This window comes from Strix aluco, chromosome Z (assembly GCF_031877795.1).
Source record: "Strix aluco isolate bStrAlu1 chromosome Z, bStrAlu1.hap1, whole genome shotgun sequence".
NCBI lineage: Eukaryota > Metazoa > Chordata > Aves > Strigiformes > Strigidae > Strix > Strix aluco.
The window spans coordinates 96,575,895-96,597,662 of NC_133971.1; the positions used below are offsets into that span (position 1 = coordinate 96,575,895).

Below are 21,768 nucleotides of genomic sequence, written 5' to 3' on the forward strand. Positions count from 1 at the left end.
CTTCAAATGTGAGTATCCTCAGACCACTGAGTTTCTGCCTTCTAGCAGAGCTTATTTAGGGTGTGTGTTTTACGTTTTGGTGTATCCTTTCTGTCTGTTCTTCTTCTGAGTTCTTTTGGCTCTTGGAGAGCGTAACTGTATTCCGTGCTGGCGATCACACTCATGGTAATATTGCTAACTTTCTCACTGGAGGCTGGCCAGCAATGGGCAGAGTTTCTGTACGGTGTTTTAAGACAAATTGGTACAAAACGACATGCAACGCCCGTCTCTGGTTTTCCCTCGTCGTTACTGCCCGGTAAAACTGAAAAAGAAACTTTGTCTGCTGCCATCTTGCACATTTCTGCTGGTTTTATTGCGTGAGAAATCTTTGCCATATGTACGATTGTTTTGTTTCTTGTAATTTTTAATTATTAAAAGGGACTGTGCAGGGTACTTAAGTTATATTGCATTTGTAGGGACAATGTAACAGTTGTGGCTTTTTAAAGGCAAGAAGTTTGTTACTTAATCATGTTAAGAGCACAGTTAAAATTGAAAGCATAACCGTGCTATATTTATTCATGTTCTGCCATGATAGCCTAATGCTGTAACATACACCGAAATGTTAAGCTTGAAGTAATTTTTCTCATTTGCATGTGGAGTTGACTTAAACTTTTAATGCTAAACTGAAATGGTTTTGTTGTAGTTAAATTTTTGTGCGCGTGCTTTGTACAAATGTGCCTGTGAATATGATGTGGTTTAGATTTATAGCGGTGCCGAGTGTGCTCGCTGCCTTAGTCAGCTGTGAGAGCTCTCCCGCTGGGGCCGCTCCTCTCTGATGGAAAAGGAGCAGCTGTGAAGGTGCTGTTTCAGGCTCTTGCTGGCATTAAAAAAAAAAAAAAAACAACAAAACCCCCACTAGCTTACATTGGAGAGGGGGAACCGGGCCACGTGACTCCCACCATCCTACCCTATGTCACCGTGTGTAGGAGCGCTGATTGCTCTTACCCAATCATGCCTGGAATGCTGCTTGCCACTTGGGCTATTTCTGCTATCTGTCGCTATCAGGGCTGCAGTGCTAACAGTTTGGCAGATGGGACACTTTTTCTTGGAGTTTATGTCTTTGGTTTTTAACTTCTGGCAGTGCCTGAATTGTTGCTGTTCTCCCTCTCCTTTTCTTCTCTCTGTAAAACCATGGCCCATCGGCTGCGGTTTCATTTTGGCTCTGGGCGAAGCAACACAGCCCCCGAATCGGAGATCCTCGACCGGGAGAGAGAAGATGACTTTTTCATGGCATTCCACACTTTGCCAAGAAGAAACAGTCCTCACGCTTTCTCCCGACATGGAGCAGATTTGGGTGGTGGCAGTGATTTGCAAGAAGAGGGCTCCTTAAAGAGGAGTACATCCATGTTTATCCCTCAGCTGCTGAACAGCATCGATGCGCGTCCAACGAGAAGCTCCTCGATGCAGATCTCTCTCCAGCGCAAAGCTGCAAACGGCTGCGCGGACGAGTGTGCAACCCTGGAGTCTCCGGAGGAGACACTTCCTTGTAAATTCTCAGACTCCAGGGAACATTACGCGTCCCCTGTTGAAAACCATTCTTCTCCTCCAAGCAGTCCAGAGGTGGCTCCTGGAAATTCTCCACCCAGGATGACAGAAGAGTTAGGGCAACAGATTAATGGAACTGTTTCCTGTAATCACAGAATATTTTGTGCCATTCCTTCTAATAACCAGAGTGAGGATGCTCCATCAACTACCCAAGAAGATGAGGCAAATGAAGCAGCTTCAGGTTTAAACATGTGTGGTGTGAGGATTCAGCATCGGGCTTCAAGTGCAGATGTGCCTCAGGTTACCCTACTGCCCTTTGGTACCGAGGCACAGAATGACACTCCCACCCCTGAACCCCGGCGTTGGTCTTTGCAACATGTGCCAGATATGTCAGCAAATTCAGGGAAAAAGTTCTTTGTGCTCCAGTTACAGCAGCCGCAGACAAGTGGTGTGGGTGCAGGAGGCGAGTATAACTTTGGCTTTACTGGAACAAAAGGGGACCGATTGGTCAGGTATCCTCGGATACGGCTAGAAAGGAGTACGTCCTACCCTGTCCAGCTACCAGCGGAGGAAATTGGCCCCACAGATGATGGATTGAGTTCAGAACCGCATGGAAATGGCAGGAATGGGTCAGAAATATCTAGAAGCGATTCAGTAGAGCGGATTCCTCAAGGGCAGGGATGCTTGTTTAAAATCAGACCAGATCAAAACACGAGGCAGCAGCACTTCAGAATTCTTGTCACCCGTGGCCCTGAAGAACAAAATCAGGTGGTTGGTGAAGAGGGTGGCGGCAGCCCTGGTCCCACAGCAGCCAGCACCGCAGTAAGTATGATGCCGCGTGTGCTTTGCTAGCAAAACACTGAATTGCCATACAGAGGCTTGAGGTGACTGAAGCACTTCCACTGTTAGTGCTAGAATGTTCTGCATTTCTCTGGAGCAAGCCACGAATCAGCTCTATTTCTAATCTAACGTAACTTTGCTCTCAGTTATGATTACATCCAGTGTAATATTTTGAGCTCCTAATGTCACACGTTTCTTAATTCAGTGTTACATCAGCTGGAAAGACTTTTAAAAATCAGAACATTCAAATGGCAAAGTAAGTGTTTGTGTTAATTTAGCTGGCTGAGACCTTGCTGCATGAAGAATTCTTCATGCTCTCTGTTTATAGAAACAAATACTTCAACACCTTCTAAGTATAATGTACACATCTGTGTACCTCTACACATTTTAAAATGTGTATTGTAATGCAATAGTTGCTAAGACTAGAGAAAACTTAAAATAATTCCAGTCAAGATACTGATTTAGATGAGGTACCAAGAAATTGGAGGGGGGGGGAATTCTTTCTTGGTGGTGTGTGGTTTGGTTTTTTTTTTTCCTTGTGGAAATAAAAAACATGTCCTGCTTTTTGTGTGCCACAAGTCCTGTCAAACAACTGTACAAGTGGCTTGGCACAACTTAGTGAGCTGTTTTGATTGTATTTGCCTTGATTTTGCTTTAAGATGACAGAATTAATCTTCTGGTTTTTCTTTGTTATAATGGGAGAGGATTGATGTTTTATGTTTTTAAGCCACTTTTTAAAAGACCAAAGTAGGAATGAAACTTAAGGGTTTAGATTAGTCATTTGCTTAAATTGCTTTCCTGTGCAATTTAACACTGCCCACTTGAGTTCCTGAGCTCAGTGATGCTGTATATAGAATAGTAAGCACTCTGTCTCCAGCTGTGAAAACAGATTCACTAGAAGAGATTCTGGTCTTCGTTGCTTGTGTGTTCTCCTTCTCCTGTGCTTTCGTTCAGTGAAATGTAGCACAGAGAGACAGCTGCTCGCTGCAGCAGGGCCATAGGATGACTCTGCAGCTTGCCTGTGAAAAAGCTGATAGTCTCCAAGTTATTCCTGTATAACCTTCTTTTTGCTCTTCCGTAGATAGAGTAGAAAATCACAAAGTATCCCTAAGCTTTTATTTTTAAAAAGTAAAATAAAAAAAAAAAATAGGTCCCTTGCCAGTCTAGGTTTTATCTCAGTCTCTATCAGCTGGCAATTCTGTGAAGGAGCATATAGTATCTGTGCTGCCAGCCTGAGAAGGTTTCAGCAGGAAAATCTGGAATGCAGAGACTTCACTGATTTTTCTCTTCATTTGACTTTCATATATGCAGTGCAGTATGTTAAGTGTTCTCATACTAAAACGGATCTAAATCTCATACTAAAAATGAAATGGAAAAAAAAGTATGTCTGATTTTTCCCTTTCCTATTTATTATCCCTTGTTCCTTTCCAATAATAGCTGTTCATGGAGAACCACCGTAACCAATCGTGTAAGTGGCTTTAGTATCAAACCTAGTACAAAAGCATCAGAGGTTTACAGATCTGTGCGACCTGCAGGGAGATGTGCCCCGGTGTCTCTGCAGTAGCTCTCCTTTTCCTAAAGGATCGACCCCCCAAAGTCTCTTCTTTGATCTTCACTCTAGTACTGAGTCACATACCAAAGACATACTTCAGTGTTTCCAGAGCAGAATTATGAAATTTGTTTCTGAATGCTCTTAGTTTTAGTTACCATGTGAAATCAATTTAGTCAGCCATGAAGCGTGGCAGTCACAGAGGCACTCAGTCCAGGACTGGCATTCTTTAGTGCAAAAAGTTTCAAAACTAAAGAATTAATTGAAACTTAAGACTTTTTTTGTGGTGTTCTCTCAATATTTGTAGTAAGCCCAGAAATATTGTGGGTAGAGGTGATTGGCTGGGCAAGATGCCATAGGAAGTGTGGGGAATGAAAGCATTTTGGTGAAAGTTTTGCTTTATTTTGTCCACATATAAAACATTCTTTAGTAAGGTGCCATTTTTAATCTATCCCACAGAAGTTTGTTTGGAGAAATTATGCTGCGAAGTAAGGGTGTGCCTGAACTATTTGTTCTATTAAGCTGAGGGGAGAAGTTGCCATGTTTTATAGCTGTTAGTGTAAAAAAAAATAAATTATTCTAGACTCTTCCAGTGAAACAAGTTTGTGTGTATTTGATTGATATAGGGCATGGGCCCGGGGCTGTAAGCAGCAGCTGCTACAGCCTTATTTATCTTGAGTGAAAACATTCAAGCGGGCGTCTGCAGTCCTACTGCTACCAAGTGTTTATGACCTTTCAAATATCTTCTGTTTTAGACAGAAGCGGTTTGGGGCAAGCAGGATGTATTTCATTACAAGTCATTATAAAATATTAAGTAAAGTATGAGCTTATGTACGATTGTGGAAGATTTTATTTGGAAGGCTTGTTACAAATTCTTTTGACTCCTATATTTTACATGTAATGCAATAGGCTGCTGATAAGTGTGTGAATGTATCACAGCATATAACGAATACATTGTTTGTAATTCGGGGTCTGTGAGTGCATAGCTGTATTTGTGGGAAACACTTCAAAAATCTCATGTATTGGACAACTGTTGTAGAGTCCTGACAAAGGCATCTTTGTAGTGATAAAAATACAGAGTGCCCTAACAAAATGTTGTAGTAGTAGTATTGAATTCATTAACAAACAGAAGCGGCAACCCTCGACTCTGCAAGTCTGCACTTCTCAAACTCAGCTTTTATCTTCCTTTCTTAGAAATAATTTTAGAATAAATATTGTTGTTAAAGTACAGAGAATCTACTCATGCTCCTAAGATACCAGCTGGGATTGAGGCGTGTCAACCAAGAGGAGCAAGCTAGGATAAAGGCAGTTCAGCAGCCACAGAGGGCCAAATACTCTGTGTTGCACGGTGCCCGTAAGGCTTGAATGTGGGCGCCTAAGACATGTGCCTCGTTCGGGCTGGTGCTGCGGGGCAAACCAGCCATTGCTCGCCTAAACTCCCGCTGGGACACTGCTGGGCAAAATTTCCTTTACGTGAAAGTGGAAGCAGGGCCAGGAGAACACGTGCAGTGCATGTGATGGCTTTCCTAGGGACTCTGTGGGAAGGGGTTAAAAAATTAATTTGAAGAACATGGAAGTCAGTGGAATTAGGGAACTAGAACTGCTGCTCCTCTGCTGCTGCCTCTCCCAAAGGCTGGAACATCCGCTTCCCTGCCTTCCTCTGCCCTTTTTCATACATCATGCAAAACTTCATGCTTCTGTTGATACCCTCAATTTTTGTTCCATTGCTTTAATGAAGTGCTTTCAAGGGAGACCTCTGCCTGGCAGTGGGCTTCAGATGTGTCAGCAGGGAGCTTTGTGTTTGATCAGGAATAATTTTTACCCCCTAGAGCAGAGTCAGCTACAGTTAATAAAACTGTGTAGGGGAAAGGCAGAGTTGTTTACTGGAATCCTTCTAAAAATTAGTAATTAGCAACTCACAATTACATGACTGCAGTGCAGATGAGGAAAAATCTTAACTCTTATTCAGAATCATATAATACTGCATTTTAATGCATCATTATATTATGACATAGAGCACAATGGATTTTGACAGTTTATTTTTTCTAGAGGGGGTGAATGCTCCTCTTAGTTCTTTCGTTCCAGTTGCCACTTTCTTCGTTTCAGTGATACCTCTTCAGTGTAGAAAGGTTGCTAGTAACCCCTTCTTACCTTAGTGACTTCCTGCGATTTGGAATAGATTTTTATGAGGGCAAAACTTTGCAAAGATTACACAGTAATCCACTCAGAAAATTGCTACTACTAGGCAAGTTTAAAACCTTGAATCATTCTCTTTTATATCGCACTAGGAGAGCTATGAGTTGAATTTGTTTAATTGTATTGGGGATTCTTTATTTGTGGGTAAGAGAAAGCAGGTCAATGAGATTGCTGACTGATGTAGAGGAACTGCTGGTGAAAATTTTCTAGTGTTCAACAGCGCTACTAGAATAGTATCTAAAGTTGAATTGTGTATGTGAAAGATGCACAGTGCTGCTCTATCTAGAATTGGAAATGTATTTCTAAAGAATTCAACACTCTACAGACCCTCCTTGCACAGTGAAACCCTACTACAATATTTCTGCCTTAATTGGACTGTGAATTAGTATCAGATATATAGGAACTTATGTTCAGAATAACTGACCCATCAGCTGTGTACATTGACAGCAATTTGCCAGAAAAGGGATGTGATCGTGACATACTACATCATATATTACCACATAGAAGGGAAAAAATGCCAGTTAACTTGCCTTATAGATTGGTGTTTACTGTTATCCTGGTTTTGGTCAAAAGCTCTCGACACACCATGCTCTAATATTTGCACAGTCTATGATACAGAAGTCTTGGGATAGGATTTTTTTAATGGCTGCAAGAAGTGAAAGAAAAGTGAAATAAACTTCATTGTTTGCAATCCTTTGAAGATGTTGAATTTGTAGAGGAGCTTCTGTTGGCCACATCTTTAGGCCGTATTTCTACATAGTATTTACTTTCCCTATCCATTTGTTTCAAATTTCTAGTCTGTCTTGGATCCAGTGGGTTGGAAAAGAAGCAGTTCCACCCCGCGAGCCGACCTAGCCCTAATGAACAAGTAGCAATTGTCTGTACTTGCCCCGTGCGCAGCCGTCATTGATAAAGCACGTACCACTACATGACAGTTAGAAAGGGCAGTGGAGGAATAACGTTCTGAGCTCTCACTGATGTGATTTGCAAAATAAGAGACGTTCTTGTTAGTGTGAAATTCAATTCTGCATTGAATTTTCTGGTTTTTTACTTTCGTACATAGACCGATCCATTTTGTTAAAAAAAAATAAAAATCCTTCAATGTTTCAGTGTAAACTATGGCAAAGTCTTCAAGTCTCTTTCCTGAGATGGCGTTGAGATGCCAGATGGTTTAGGTATTGCTGATCAGCACAAGAAAAACTGTTGGAAATCTTTAAAGATGAAGTAAAGTGAAAGGAGATTTCCTCCCCCCCCCCTTCAGATAACCATTGCCAGAGTTAATTGTTTCAGGTTAGTTAATGCAGTCTTAATTTTCTCTTTGAGTGTTGCCCTTCTTGCCCACTCCTGTGGGCACTCCCCAGCCTGTCACTGACACAGTATTCAGCACTTGATTTAACGTCATTCATCATCTTTAACTAGCCCCAGGCTGATACTTCTTTAGGCCTTGAGTTGGTATGGGAAGTGGTGGTGCTTTTGGATTGGAAAAGAAGTTTAATTGTTTCCCTTATAATTTCTGAACCAAGATGAAGTGTCTGAGAAGTCCAGAGAACACACAGACAAAAATGGGAGAAATCCTGTTCCGAAGGAACTTGTCTCCCACTGTTTAGCTGCCTGTCCTGTTCTCATGTGGATGATGAAGTATGCTGGGACCAGCAGTCACTCCGTTAAGGTCTGACGTGCAGAGTGGTACAAAACAAGGAGAGTCAAATCGTTAACAGTTTATTTGCTAGCCTTTGTTATACCAAGAGCATGTTCTTGAAAACGTGGAGGTCTTCTAAACCAGGCAAAAGCCGTGTCAGAAGCAAGTGTCTCTTGCCAGGGCAGCTGAATCGGTACAGCCGCCCGCGCTCGGGCACTGCTCTAACAGCCCGATTTCTCTGCCGGCGCTGCCCAGGCCTGATGCTGCTCGGCGACTTTATCTGTACATTGCACATGTCTAAGTTTGGAGACCTCCTTCAGGGCTTGCTGCCTGGGCTCTAACAGGCGTTTCTAGAACATAATTCATGTTGCCCTTAGCTAGATGTTTAAAATAGCTCAAATGAACAGTGCTATGAATTTCCCGTCTCTCCGCTTGCTATACAAGGAGTGCAGATGGCTATCTGGAAAGCCTCTGTTCTGTGCAGATAAGGACTTGGTTGACATCTGCAGGTAGAGGTGATGAATTCCATCCCTCAAGTCTTTTTAGGTTTTCTGTCAAGGACAAAGTCAGTTCTTGTTCCCTCCTCTCTGCTCAACAAACCTACCTCTAGGTTGCACTGAAAGAAAGATCTCCCTGACCACAACAGGCTGTGCCCAGAGATAACCTTCTTTTTCACCCTTTTCTGTTCAGGGCTCTGCTGTAGGTTACAGCCCCCTTTGGGCCTTGCCTTCGTGTGTAACTGCCCCCCACCCCCAGAGTCACCTGGCCCCCTCCTTAATGAGCCTTTACACCAGCTTGCACATCTGTTTGTAAAAGATCTTCCCATCCTGGAAGGGGCAGGCTGTCATGTTCAAACATACAGAGCAGAAGCTAGTCTACAAGAAGGAAAGTACCAAGGGGCAGGCTGATTTGGGGTTTTTTTTCTTTTATTTTTCATGGATTTGAGTTGTTGGGGGTTTTTTCTCCTGTAAGTGAAGGACAAACAGCACACTGCAAGCAGTGTAGATCAGCTTGCAGAATCAAGAAATCCATCCACAATTGTCAGTCAGGTTTTCAGGCAGTCAAGAATTGGCAGTGCTGTCTTTATCCCTACACAGTCTCAAATTTCCCTGGGAAATGATTCTGAATTTTATTAGACTTCGTTGTCAGGCGTTTTTCTTCCTGAAAGCTGCTGTATCTTTTGGTATTCTTCTGTAAAGAAACTTCAAGCAGAAGTGCTGGAAATAACATCACTTTTTTTAACAGCAGTAATAAACTATTTGCTCCTGCATGGAAAAATTGTATGCTGAGTTTCAGTACACAGTGATCTCTTGAAAGCTGAGTTTATAAGGCCTTCAGTTTATAATGGAAATGCTGACACAGTCTTAACGCTGAAGGTGCCAGCCAGAGCAGCTTTGGTATAGAAAATTACAGATAATAAACCAGATACAGGGTCTGGATTGCTTTTTTGTCCTATTCAGCTGTTTTCCTATTTGAGAAAAGCTGTCAAGTAATGAAGAATTTAGGAATGTGCATGTTTTATGCCTGTTCTAGTTCAAAAAGCTAATCCAAATCCATCCTGTTTACTTAGTTTCTATGTTAAATCTCAGTGTAAAATGTATTACTGCATACATTTCTCTAAAATCTGGTGCTTTTATCTGTTTTTTCATCTAATAGGATGGCATTGGTAGCTTCCAGAAGTCAGCAAAATAGGTTAATAAAATCAGCAGTATGACCATGCAGGTTTTGTCTCAAAATAACAAATAAATAAAAAGGGAAAAACTCACCTTCGCTCTATTTAAATCCTCTGATATTATAGTATCTGTGTCTTATATATGTGGGAAAAGCTAATTCTGGAGTTAAAGTCCCAGGCATTATCACTACCAGAATGCCATTCCGGCTTACAGGTCTGTCGTGTGCTGACTCCTCAAGCCTTGGAGGCAAGGGGGTACAGTGTGTTGGAAGTGAAAGTAAAAAAAAAAAAAAATTTTTCTTCTGACTAGATGAGTTGTGCAAATAAAATCCATACTGCACTGTATACTGTGGGGTAAGTTCAGAGCGGTTCAGTTGCTCTGGTACAGGGCTTCATCTTCCCCTTCAGCCTGGGTCGCAAGGAAGAACCTCTCGGGTGACTGACATTTCCAGGCTGTATCTTACGTATTCTAGAAAAGAATAAGAGAATATAAACTTTGTGGTATGGTCAGATTTTTATCTTCAGTAAAAGAGAGATTCAGCTGTAAATTTCTGACCTGACTGACCTACTTTTCAGTTAGTTGTTGAAGACTTAAGAGGTTTTTTTAATGGCAAAGAATAATATACAATCACTGTTTATAATAAATAAGGCAACAGGAGCCTACATATTCAGCGTTAACTTTAGTATTCAACAGATTGCTGGAGCATAAAACTCTGGAGTATGGTATTTAGAAAAACACAAGCATAAAACTCTGGTATTTACATGCTTTTATTATTGAAAATAAGCTACTTTAAAAAGGAATGTAATCATCAAACAGTGAAAATCCTTTCAAAGAAGACATGAGAGACTGATAATAATCCTCCTGGGGAAAGTTATAGCCTAAGTTTTACCTTAAGTAAGTGCTTAAAAGAGTGTATGTAATTTTTAAAAAACAAAAATAAATTTTTTTCTGCTCTTAAAATTATTTCTACTCCACATCCTGTAAATAAAACCCACAGCATATCAAGATGTGGAATTAGCATTATTATTTAAGGGATTATGTTAAATCACAGTTATTTAAAATATTTATGTTGCTAAATATGATTTAAAGCATTATTATCAAAGCTAAGAATTTTATCCATTATATTTTGCACATGTCCTTGATAGTGAAAAACTAATACAAGTTTTGTGCAGTTTAGCAGTAATACTTTAATCTTTTAGTATTCAGTGTTGTAAAGACTTTAAATTACAAATATCCTAACCATTTAGTTATTTGAAATCTGCTTCAAGCATGGTTTTATATTCAGAGTCATATTACCACAAGACATTTATTTGCTTCAAATTCCATGGAAGTGGAACTAAACTTTATTGTTGAAAAGTTGAGCAGAGTCTCCTTCAACGTACACACCGAGTCTTGTGCTCTCTCCAAAGGTCTGTCAGCGGAGGCTGCTGTAGTTGCCGTGTTACTAACACTTCAGTATTTTTAGAAACTCTATCAGAGAGTGCTTGCCAGCACACTGAATTATTAGAACCACAAGTGAACTATTCTTGTTGGGAAACGCTGCGGTATATTTGGTGATGCAGCTTGCAGGTATGTAGCAGCATGTTTACTCACACTCAGCCTCCCAGAGTTCAGCAATCCATAAGATGGATTTCTAGCCCTACACTGATTCATGAAGGGTTTTTTTTAATATTGATGTTTTAAGGCTTAGGATTGCAAGAGATACTCTACCAGGCGCACGAATCAAGCTACGGCGTAACTCTGAAAGATTTCGTTTATTTATATAGTTTACAGTACTTGTGACATTATCAGCTTTCCCGATTCACTTCCAGTCTTGCGAAAGGTCCTTTCTGAAGTCGGAGCGCTTTGCGCTGCCGTGTGACTCGCTCTCGGAGTCAGTCAGAGTGAGTCAGAGGAACAGGCTTCTGTTCCCTGCAGGCTGAGATAAAACCTGCCAAATAGAAACAAGAAACTAGCTGGGTGAAAGAGGGGTAGGGATTGCTTCCTGTGAAGGACTGAGCATAACTGCTGTGAACTAAAATGTTCAGTGAAGATAGCAAAGCTGTCTGTGCCTGATCTTCCAGGAGGTCCAACTCAGGGCCTTCATGCAAACTCAGACAGCAATATAAGATTTTGGTTTGTAGGATTTGAAGGTATATGGCTGAACCTTGACCAATCTGAACCTGTTGGGAATTCTGCCATCGACTTCAGTATGGTTGAAGCTGCCCTCATGAACTTCCTTTCACTGCTCTGTTCTTACATTTAGCCATAGTCATTCCAAAGGCTTCAGCTTAATAATCAGCTCTTCTGAGGTAGTGAAGCTGCTCAGACTGACTGCTCAGAGGTCATCTTCACCATAGGTACATCCACGCTCAAACGTTACTCTGCGCGTAAACACGTGTCTGCTGGAGCGTGGGACAAAATCCCAAACTGCAACGGCAGCGCAGCAGTGCCAGCCAAAGTCCTGTTTGGGGCACAGCGGCAAACAAACAACCCTTTCAGACAGGAGGAGGGGAGCCAGAGCGGGGACAGATACAAGCTTTGCCAGAACAATGCACCTTCCAAGCACAGCATTATCTGGTTGCCACTGGGAAAGCTCGCTGGTCGACAGAGCTACGCTGCAGAATTTATTTGCTCAGCAACGAGTCTGTAGGTCTCAGCGTACCATATATTTCAGTCTGTTCCCTGCTGACAGATGAGCACACAGAAATTTCTAACATCTTCAAAAGTGGTAGCAGGTCCTCCAGTCCTCAGGATTATGCCTGTCAACTTCTGCGATTATCAGTCTTTCTGAGTCATTGGAAGAGTTTTAAATTCTCACATACTTTAAAGTAAAATCTTATTTTGCTTTGTTCCTGTATTGGCAACATACTGCAGATTGTCTGCTTTGTCTCCTGCCCAAGATAAAGTGCTATCATTAAGCTCTGGGGGGAAAAAGGGGAAAAAACCAAAACCACTCTGAACTGTAAATTGAGCTTTCTCTGAACATACTTTGTAGGAAAGATTCAGTAAATGAATGCTACTGAATGAAGGAAATGTGCTGAAGACAGTTTTTCATCTAAAAGGACAATCTGTACTCTCAATAAAAGGTTGCTTCTATTTGCGTAGCAACCATCAGGGAAGAAAAACTGTTTTGAAGGAGGCATTTAAATCTGCCTGCGTTTTCCTGGCATTACACAGGCTGATACACCTTTGAAAAGGCAGACTTTGCTGTTTCTTTGACAGTGACATATTGATGTACTTAAATATTTGCTTGTTTTATTAATTTACATTCAGAAATATGTGGAAGATTTTTCTCCTGATTCCAGGAGGAATGGTATTATGGTTCAGTAAGGACCTCAAAAATAGACATTTTGTTTTAAGACTAATCTTCTGATTCTGAATTTTGGAAAACAGATCTGATACCAACTCTGTGATTACTTTCATCCCAACCTATGTGCACTGAATAGTCAGTCTCTCTCCTTGTTCCTGGTATTGCTGCCCTTTTGCTCTCCAGTCAGTTGTGTGCAGTCACATGTACAGCCGTAAAACAGAACGAGGAAAATGAGGAATATCAAGAATTACAATGGAAGTAGTTTAAAACATAATTATCAGTTTGGATGTAATCCAGAACCTAAATGTGCTTTTGTGAGTCAATTCTGGACATAAAAATTTCATAATGAAATAAATTATATTTCCGTTTTCAAACAATTACCTCTCTTGGAAGTGAGGCTGTGTACTAATAACTTCTGAAAGTTTGCAGTAATACATGAAGTATGAAATGCAAAAAAAGCTGCTACAATTTGGTGCTTAAAGCCAAAACCAAAGGGGTTTTCAGAAATCAATTAATTTGTGGTGACATTATTTGAGATCTGTTATGTTTTTCATTTACTCTATTAAAAGATCTGAGCTTAAGTGAAGTGGTTTTTTTTTGTTCTTTGCAGATGTGGGCTTTGTGGGTAATGATACAGTAGTTGAGCATGAGAAAACCTTACAGCAACTGTTTAGATGTGGGAAACTGCTCTTAATAGATTGGGTTTTCTCTGATGTCACCATTTTTAATATCTTTTTGGCCTTGCAACATCTGCCCTAATGCAAACAGCTAGAGTTAAAGCAAACCTTACCTGCTTCATATTTAATGAGAGAAGTGGAAGCGAAACTGTCTTACTGTTGCCATCCCCACAGTAAACCTTGTGGTGGCTTTGGCTTAGGGAATTGGCATTGCATTGTGCTAGTTTTTTGATATTTAGTTTTCTGTTAGGAGAAATAAAAAGCGTGTGGAGAAGGGTTTCTGTACAGAATTTGGTTGTTCTCCCTATATAGACTTGTAAATACTGTGAATTTGGACAATTAACCAACTGCCCAACTTTGCAGAGTGTATCTGTACATAAAAATGTAAAATATTTTAATTTTCTATTAACTAGATGCATCTTCATCCCACAGTAGGACCTGATATCTTTGAAATTTATCAATCCTGCCTAACTTTTCCTGATACTAAAGACTGGGTGTTACTACAATACCCATCTAATTTATCACTTATTTGGAGTTACGGAGTATGATCTTACCTTAAATAGTTCCTGTGTCATGAAGCTAAGAGCACATGGAAACAGAGAAGGCAGTTGAACTTTCTAACCGCGGGGAATGCGACAAGGTACGTCTGCTGGAAGGCGTTAGGCAGAACAATGCCCACCTTTGCTCTGGGGAGCCGGGCTCTCAGGGTATCTGCAGAATGTGCTCGTCCCTGGGAGCCTGCCTGTGATTTCAAAACATGTGATTCTTTTTGCATCTGTTATGATCAGCATTTTTTACTGATCTATTGGTTCCGTGACCCACCGCTCGCTGCGCTGATCCTGTTCATGAGCAGCAGGAGCTGGGAGTCTGGGAGGTGACGGAGCAGCAGTTGCGGGTGGGGGGAACGTTCCCTGGCGAGTTCACGCTGTGGTTTCAGGCAGCAGGTCCACATAAACCGCCTCTCCTGTCCCCAAGCTGCTGAGCTGTCTGCCTGCTTTCCGCGTTTGGTTTTGTCCCGAGCAGCGAGTTCCAGCAGTGCTGGACTGGGCAGGTGACATCAGTTGATCTCCTGTGCCGGGTGCCAGGCCAAACAGATGTGGGAAGAGGAGGGGGAAAGGAATTTGGAGTGGTCAGTTTGCAGCGCCAGCTCCATTCTCCATGGAGCTGATGTGTGCATTTCCCTTGTGCTGCGGTCTCCTCCCGGCGAGGTTCTGTGAGCTTGGAGTTGGAGGGAACTCCTCCTTGCCTTTTGTTGTTGTGTTCCCGAATTTTACGGGGATTAGCATTTCCGACCAAACATTTGCAGCAAATATTTCTGGAGTTCTGGTTTTCCTGCTTTTTGTTCTAAGCAAATTTAGAATACAGAAAGAGCAACTCATGGTGCAGAATTTCAGGATACAAACAACTGGGAGCTGATTTTAAAAAAATGTGCACAACATGAAAAAAAAACTTTTCAAGGTTTTTCCCCTATGTTCTTTATTTTTCACCATGTGAGATAATATTACCAGTTACCCTACTGTTTTTTTATGACTGAAATTTAAATTAATTACCCACCATAAAGACTTTGCAGTAAATATTACTGACTGATCTACATAAACTAGTAACTATACTTTTCTTAAAGAATTAAACAAAAATTCACATTATTCTAAGTTGAATTTTCATAAGCTTCTAAATTCCATCAGAAACAGGTTACATTAGAGGAAAAAATCATTGATCAAATGAATAGTTAAAATGGGCATGGCTCTGGTTTCCTGCTGTAAGGCACAAGCTCGAGGGTGAGAGTTAGATTGTTTGGAGGGGTGGTTTTTGTACCAGCTTGGGAACTCTCCGAAAGATCACTTCTGAGGAGCAGTCTGGCAATAGCATAGTTCGTCAAACAATCCAAAGTATAAACTAAGACATGGCCTTCTTCCCCTGTGCCAGATGTAGTCCCCGCTGACACGGGGCTGCCGAGCCAGGCCTTGCAGGGAAGCGTGTGCGTGCCTGTTCCACAGCTGGAAATGCCAAAGTCCAGGAAGCCGACACAGTCTTGGCTATTCTTTCTGTTATGAACACGTGTGTTATTTCTAACCTTTAAAATTTATCAGCTCTCAAAGTTCTTTGCCTCAGCAAGAAAAAAAGTGGCTGAACGTGTATTGGTGTAAATGATCATTCAGGTAACAAAATTAAGATGACCAGTTAACTGTCCGCTATTCAGCATTTTGGTGGCCTCAACATGAGCTGGTTTCCTGTTTCTCTCTGGTCAGCCATGTGTCCCCTCAGTGTCCTAATAAATAACAGGTATAGGGCATTCTTGTGTCAGATAAACTTGGTGTTTAGAATTCTTGCAATGCCTTTTGTTTTTTTTTCCTTAACATGAGGAAAATCATTAAAGCAAAAACATGATGTCGGATATTGCCAAGTCTAATGCCTTCCTGAACATAAGTGCTACTCGGATCAGAGGGTTGAAAGAATGTGCTTAGTACCTTTGGAAAATTTCATCTGAGCAGATGTCAGCATGTTTTCTCTGGTTCTGTCACTGCTATCTCATTTCTCTGCCTCCTGATACTTTCATGACTTCTTTTTTCTTTATTCATGGTTCTCTTTTCTTGAACCTCAGTCTACAATTCTTCCATCGGCCACGAGTACCGCAGCACGGTCCAAGATAAGCGTGTCGATGGGTCCTAATATAATAGAGCTGAATACCTGGGGAAGGTGCTTAATGTGACCTCTGCTCCCTTCCCTCTTCAGCAATGTATGGGACACTCGCACATTGTTTAGTAAGAACAGAATTTTCAAAGTACTGCTGGACTCTAGCATGTATTTACTAAACAGAAGCTTGACCCTACATTCTTACTGAGGCTGGCTTAAATTGCAGTTTTCTAGAATGTTGCTGATAAAGATGCACCTTCAGCTTCTCCAGAGTAAGAGAGACTTCAGCTTTGAGGTGAAGGAGCTGTAATTCTGGTAGCAGGACATAACCGACAGGCTCTCAGTGGGAACTGTAGCTTGTATAAATGTTAGTTGCTGTTTGTCTGCCCATACAGCCAAGTATTTTATTAAGAGTTCACAAGGGGTCAGATAAACATTTAGTGGCTTTCAAAAACTGTCTCTGGTCATTTGAGTACCTTGTGTTATGTGGTCAAGTTACAGTGAATTTCAAAGCACTGTGGGGATTACTGGTCTTTCAGCCTGCCTGGAACTGTTTACAGTGGCTTGTGCCCAAGGGTGTAGCATGGGCAAGGAGAGTATGAAATAGCAGAAATCAGTGCGTCTGCTGAATGGAAAATTGGGGACTTTCATTTCGCCTTGAGTCATGTTTTGTCATATTTTACTGCTGCTTTGCAATTCGTGTGGCAGTGTATATACTGAGGAAAAGGAATCCAGGAATAGTACTCAGTAATAAAGGAATATTGCATCAGTGTAATGATGTGTGTGATGGATGACTAAAGAGATGATTGTTCTTCAAGAAATTTTTTGCACTGTTTAAACAGTTCTTTGCTGCAGAGTTCTTTGCCTGAAAATTACTCTAATTTAGATGGAGAAAGCCAGTAAATTTGACTAGAAATTGTGGAAGAAGAGCAGCAGAGAGAAGAATTGGTAGTTAGAAAATTTACAAAGTACACCGGTTTGCTTGCTTCATGCATGTGCATGCAGAATATATATACGTTATGCCTTATGGAAGTGATGCACCACTAATCCCTCTATTTTCTGAGTGCTCTATTAAAATTGCAGTTACATTTTTGACCAATTTTAAGAGCAAGAAATTATGACTTCTGGATTTTTTCAGTTTTGTCCATGTTCAATTCCCATAGAAGCCACAGTCCTAACAATTTTTCAAAGGCAGCTGCATTCCAACAGGCTCTAAACCTACTAATGATTTCCCTGTCAAATCTTACTGTACAGTCAAGACAACATGGGAAAAGATCGCTGTCATACTTCTCAGCTGCCGCCTTCAAGAAGCAGCAGGAGGCAAAAGTTAACATTTTAAGAGAAGGTGATGTCCATTTTTAACTTTTTCTGCTATCCTGTTGCTAATCTTTTGGTGTGGTTGCAAGAGTTGCATGCATTCTGCATCTTGAGCTCTTGCATCTCTCGAATCTCAGTTGCTGCAGTTGTCTAGGATAGGTAGTGAGCACTGGAACAGCTTTAGAAGGAATAGAACCCCCCCTAGCACACTAGAGCATTTATACTCTTAGAGTACTTGGCTTTTCTGAGGGCTGTATTAATTGCTTTTGCCAAGAAAGCCCATACATAGAAAAATTGGTCATGACAGATGTATAGTGAAATCCAGGAGTCTGAATAAAAGGCTGAACTGCTGTTGGTGGAGAAACAGAAAAAGTAGGACATCTCTTTGAACAAAAGAAAAAGGGTAGGGTGAGTAGACTAGTGAAGGGGAGAAAAGAAGAAATGCTAATGGAGGCAATAAAAGGTCTGTGTCATTTGAATGTGTCTGCAACACAAGGCAATATTAATGAGCAATTTGCCAGCTAATTATATTCTTTTTCATCTACTTAATATTGTACACCATAGCAGAGTTTCCCAAGCCTACTGCCCTTGCTTACCAGTATTAGCAAGAATAGTTCCCAGCTACAGTTGTACTTCACTTCAGAAATCCATTTGCTATAGTTTTGTGAGTTACTGGTTTTTTAAGGTAAGCTATGTGAGCAGCAGCACTTCACAGTGAATAATTCTGAAAGGAAGTAGAATACGTGTTTGCTAATACACAAGGAGTGAGTTTAAATAAAATAGACACTTCTGTGGGGAAGATAGCAGAATTCATGTGTTGGGAGCGCAAGGGCCTGCATTTATGGCAGCTGACTTTAAGCACCCAGCTGACTGAGAAATGCAGTTATTGGAGGCTTTGGTCCGTCATCTTTAGAGGTCTGGGTAGGTCTAAAAATCTGTTAATCTGACTGAACTGCACTTCTTCGCTGACAGAGGGAGCTGAAGGCAGCTGCCCTTCTGTGTTGGAGGTCCAAGTCAGCCAGAACAAAACTCAACCTAGGTTCTCAGTCTTTTTAGATCTTTGCTAGTCTGCAAGAAAAAGTGTGTTTCTCTGCCCCTTAATTGGACTGCACTGGATCCCACAAGGATGGGATCTGATACATTCCATTTTGCTGTATTTCACAAGTTTTTGTGCAGTATTGTAACTGTTCAGTCATTTTCTTCACATGGTCACGAAAAAGGTGGTTGGTGTTTTGTGTGTCCCACCCTGCATTGATTTATCATCATTTTTCTATGCTATAAACTTGGAATTTCAAGGTCATACCCCACGTATGTTACTAGTTATATGAGACCAGTAGCTGTGGGTAGGTTGTGTGTCAGTTCACAAATACCCTGTGCTGTAGTACGCTTCTGTGTGTCCTCCCCAGGATCTGCCCTCTCCCAGGCAAGAAGCAATGCTAAATATGAGTCTGAGCAAATGAAGAATTTTTGGGCCTCTGTGAAAGTTCCAAGTAGTAAAGTGCAGCTGTCTGTACTTTGGAGAGCCAGCCACCAGCTTCTCTTCCTTGGAGCAATCCTCCTGTTGTAAACCTGGCTTCATTTTGCTCTCTGACTTTACCAAGTTAGCCTCTCATCTAAAATGTTTCAACTTTGAATATCATTGTTTTCTAAATTCTGTACCTTTCTATACACAACAACATAGAATTTGTATAAGGTTTACTCTGTTAGATATGAGGGATGGTGATTCCTTAGTGAATTCTTCTGTGCAGTCTCAGACGTATTCACAATATGAAAACTGCTTTTGCCTCCATTTCCCCTACCAGTGGCAATACAGATGTAGCTTTATAAAGACAGCAGGCATGCAGCTTTGAGGGCAAAAAGTATTGGGGTGCTCAGTAAAAATTTTTAGAGCGTTAAGAGTATTAATGGGAAGAATAATGGGAAATTGCCAAGATACCTTCCTCAGTGCTTGATGCTTCATGTCCTAAAACACCCAAGAATTTCAAGCACAGTTTAGTGAACTGTTCTTGGAGAGGCCTCTAAGTCTGAGCAGTATGCTTTTGGAACTCTAGTAATTCCTCAGCTGTTAAGAGATGTGCACGTGTTTGTGTTCTGTACCGTGTGCTGGAGCACTGCATGTGCTCTCTGTACTTCTGCTTCATAAAGCGAACGTTTCTTTGCTGTTTTGAGAAGCAGCATTTTCCAAACCTGACATCAAGAGAGAACGTTGCTTTCTTCCGTTGCTTCCTGACTCTGTAACTCAGGTGAGGAAGGCTTGAGGACTCAGTGCAGAGGGGAGGGATCCCCTCCCTCGACATGCTGGCAGTGCTCCCGGGAGGCTGGTGGCCGTGAGGGCGTGTTGGTGGCCCGTCGCCAGCCTGGTGTCCGCCAGCACCCCAGGCCCTTCTCCACAGGGCAGCTTTCCAGCCTTTCCTGGGGAATAGTGGGGCACTTCTCCCCAGGTCAGGACTTGACATTTCCCCTTGAGCTTCACAAGACTCCTTTGTGCCTGTTCCTCCCGGCTGCCCAGGGCCTCTGAAGGGCCGCACATCCGCCTGGCCTGTCAGCTGCTCTGCCTAGTTCTGCATCATCTGCAAACCTGCTGAGAGTGTGCTCTCTCCCATCATCTGGGTCCCTAGTTAAGATGTTAAACGCTGGAGAACCCAGTGTTAGCGCCTGGGGTGTGCCACTATTGACTGGCCTCCAGCTGGTGGATGGCTCTGAAATTTTGACTGCTTGCAATGCTTTCATGTCCCAGTGAAACTGAAAAGATAGGACTTGCACAAAGTGGGTTATAGCATCATGTCCTAGTGCTGCTGAAATATATAGATACCTTGATTTAAAATACAGTCATCAGGTATATATGCAAGATTATACTTTGTGTAACTTGAAGTTACTTCATGTAACCCTTCAAGAAAAAAGGGTTTCAGCAAGAGTTCTTTGGAAAACTGCTCTTAGTGCTGCCCGTTTCATAAATGTGACAAAACCAGTGTGTAACAGACAGGTTAAGATTGGCTTACACTGTCACACAGTTTTGCAAATTAACTATCAGAATATGATACCTTTATGTGCAGTCTGGTGATTTTTGAACAGATGAACTGGTCTGGACAAGTTAGAGATGTCCCTAGCTCTGTGCTGCTCCCCTTAGCAGCTAACTATTATGGGAATGTTCTTTTGGCATCAGGTGCTGAAATTATTGACAGAGATTGGGAGAGGTCAGGTTTTTCTGTTACGTCATAGAGCAGACACTGTGCAAAATTGCCCCACCTGCTTACAGCTCTTACTGTTCCTTCTGCGTTAGTGGCTTCTTCTAATGCTGAAAGATGGAGAGACATTTGTCCCATCTTTTTTTCAACCATGGAAACTCAGATTAAAAAAAAATATTACAGCTAAAAGTCACTAATGGGTTAAGCATATTCCATAATACAGCTGGTGGTTGTCCAGTTGAACTCTTGTTGGTGAAAACTTTTAAGTTTACCATGAGAAACTTAGAGGCATTTCCTTCAGGAAGAGAGACGGGTATAAACAAAACAAAAGCTGGTAGGAGTGACTGCAATCACTACATAAATAGGCTGTAGGAACTTACTGGTAAGGGTTCACGTTTTTGCCATATTTTTGTCTTCCATTTTGCAGTTACAGATGAGTTTCTATCATCGAGTCTATAAAATTCTCAGCATTGTCATAGAAACCCAGACTAGCTTGGGCTGGAAGGAACCTTAAAGACCATCCAGTCCCACCCCCCTGCCCTGGGCAGGGACACCTTCCACTAGCCCAGGTTGCCCAAAGCCCCGTGCAACCTGGCCTTGAACCCTTCCAGGGAGGGGGCAGCCACAGCTTCTCTGGGCAACCTGTGCCAGGGCCTCACCACCCTCACAGGGAAAAATTTCTTTCTTAGGTCTAATCTAAATCTGCCCTCTGTCAGTTTAAAACCATTCTCCCTTGTCCTATCCCTGATCAAGAGTCCCTCCCCCCTTTCCTGTAGCCCCTTTCAGCACTGGGAGGCTGCTGTAAGGTCTCCCCGGAGCCTTCTCTTCTCCAGCTGAACTTGGTGCTTGCTTGATTATCACCCTGTAGTCTGTAGTCCACTTCATTATCATCTCACTGTGTCTCACTGTTCTTCAGAGAAGATTACTTCAGTTCTGTTCTGAGATTTTTGGTCAGTAATTCCTTATTTCTTATGGAGCAAAGGACAGAAACTGTCCTAACACATTTACTTTGTTCTAGATTTTGTACCTGTTCTTTCACTTAGGCACATTGATTCTGTTCCTATTTTCCAAATCCTCTCACAACTCAGGCCTGTGTTAAGGATCTCTCAGGCATCAACTCCCCCCCTCCTGCCAAAGCTACTCCTTTACTTACTCCCCATTTGGTCTGTTCAAAATATAAAGAAAAATGGATTCTCATCTTTTCAGAGACTGTTCATAATGCAGTAATCCTAATAATAGCAGGTA

The 21,768-nt window shown here is 41.7% G+C and overlaps 1 protein-coding gene and 1 long non-coding RNA gene across 9 annotated transcripts in view; one reads left to right on the top strand and one right to left on the bottom strand.

Annotated features, from left to right (window-relative positions):
• Positions 1 to 21,768, top strand: part of LOC141918909 (E3 ubiquitin-protein ligase NEDD4-like) — a 173,642-nt gene that overhangs the window by 87,055 nt on the left and 64,819 nt on the right. For 4 of the 7 annotated variants that reach the window (XM_074813856.1, XM_074813858.1, XM_074813857.1 and 1 more), the window contains exon 5: positions 1,121 to 2,346. The exons of the other annotated variants lie outside the window; for them this stretch is intronic. In XM_074813856.1, coding sequence (XP_074669957.1) covers positions 1,121 to 2,346 — 1,226 coding nt within the window. The remainder of the gene's footprint in view (positions 1 to 1,120; positions 2,347 to 21,768) is intronic. 7 annotated transcript variants of the gene reach the window in all.
• Positions 8,723 to 10,825, bottom strand: LOC141918664 (uncharacterized). Of its 2 annotated transcripts, none has more exons than XR_012621757.1 (3): positions 10,718 to 10,825; positions 9,515 to 9,889; positions 8,723 to 8,965 (listed from the first exon to the last, which is right to left on the bottom strand). It is a non-coding gene; the product is annotated as an uncharacterized LOC141918664 (long non-coding RNA). The 2 variants fall into 2 exon arrangements; XR_012621756.1 differs by having other exon boundaries at positions 8,723 to 9,013.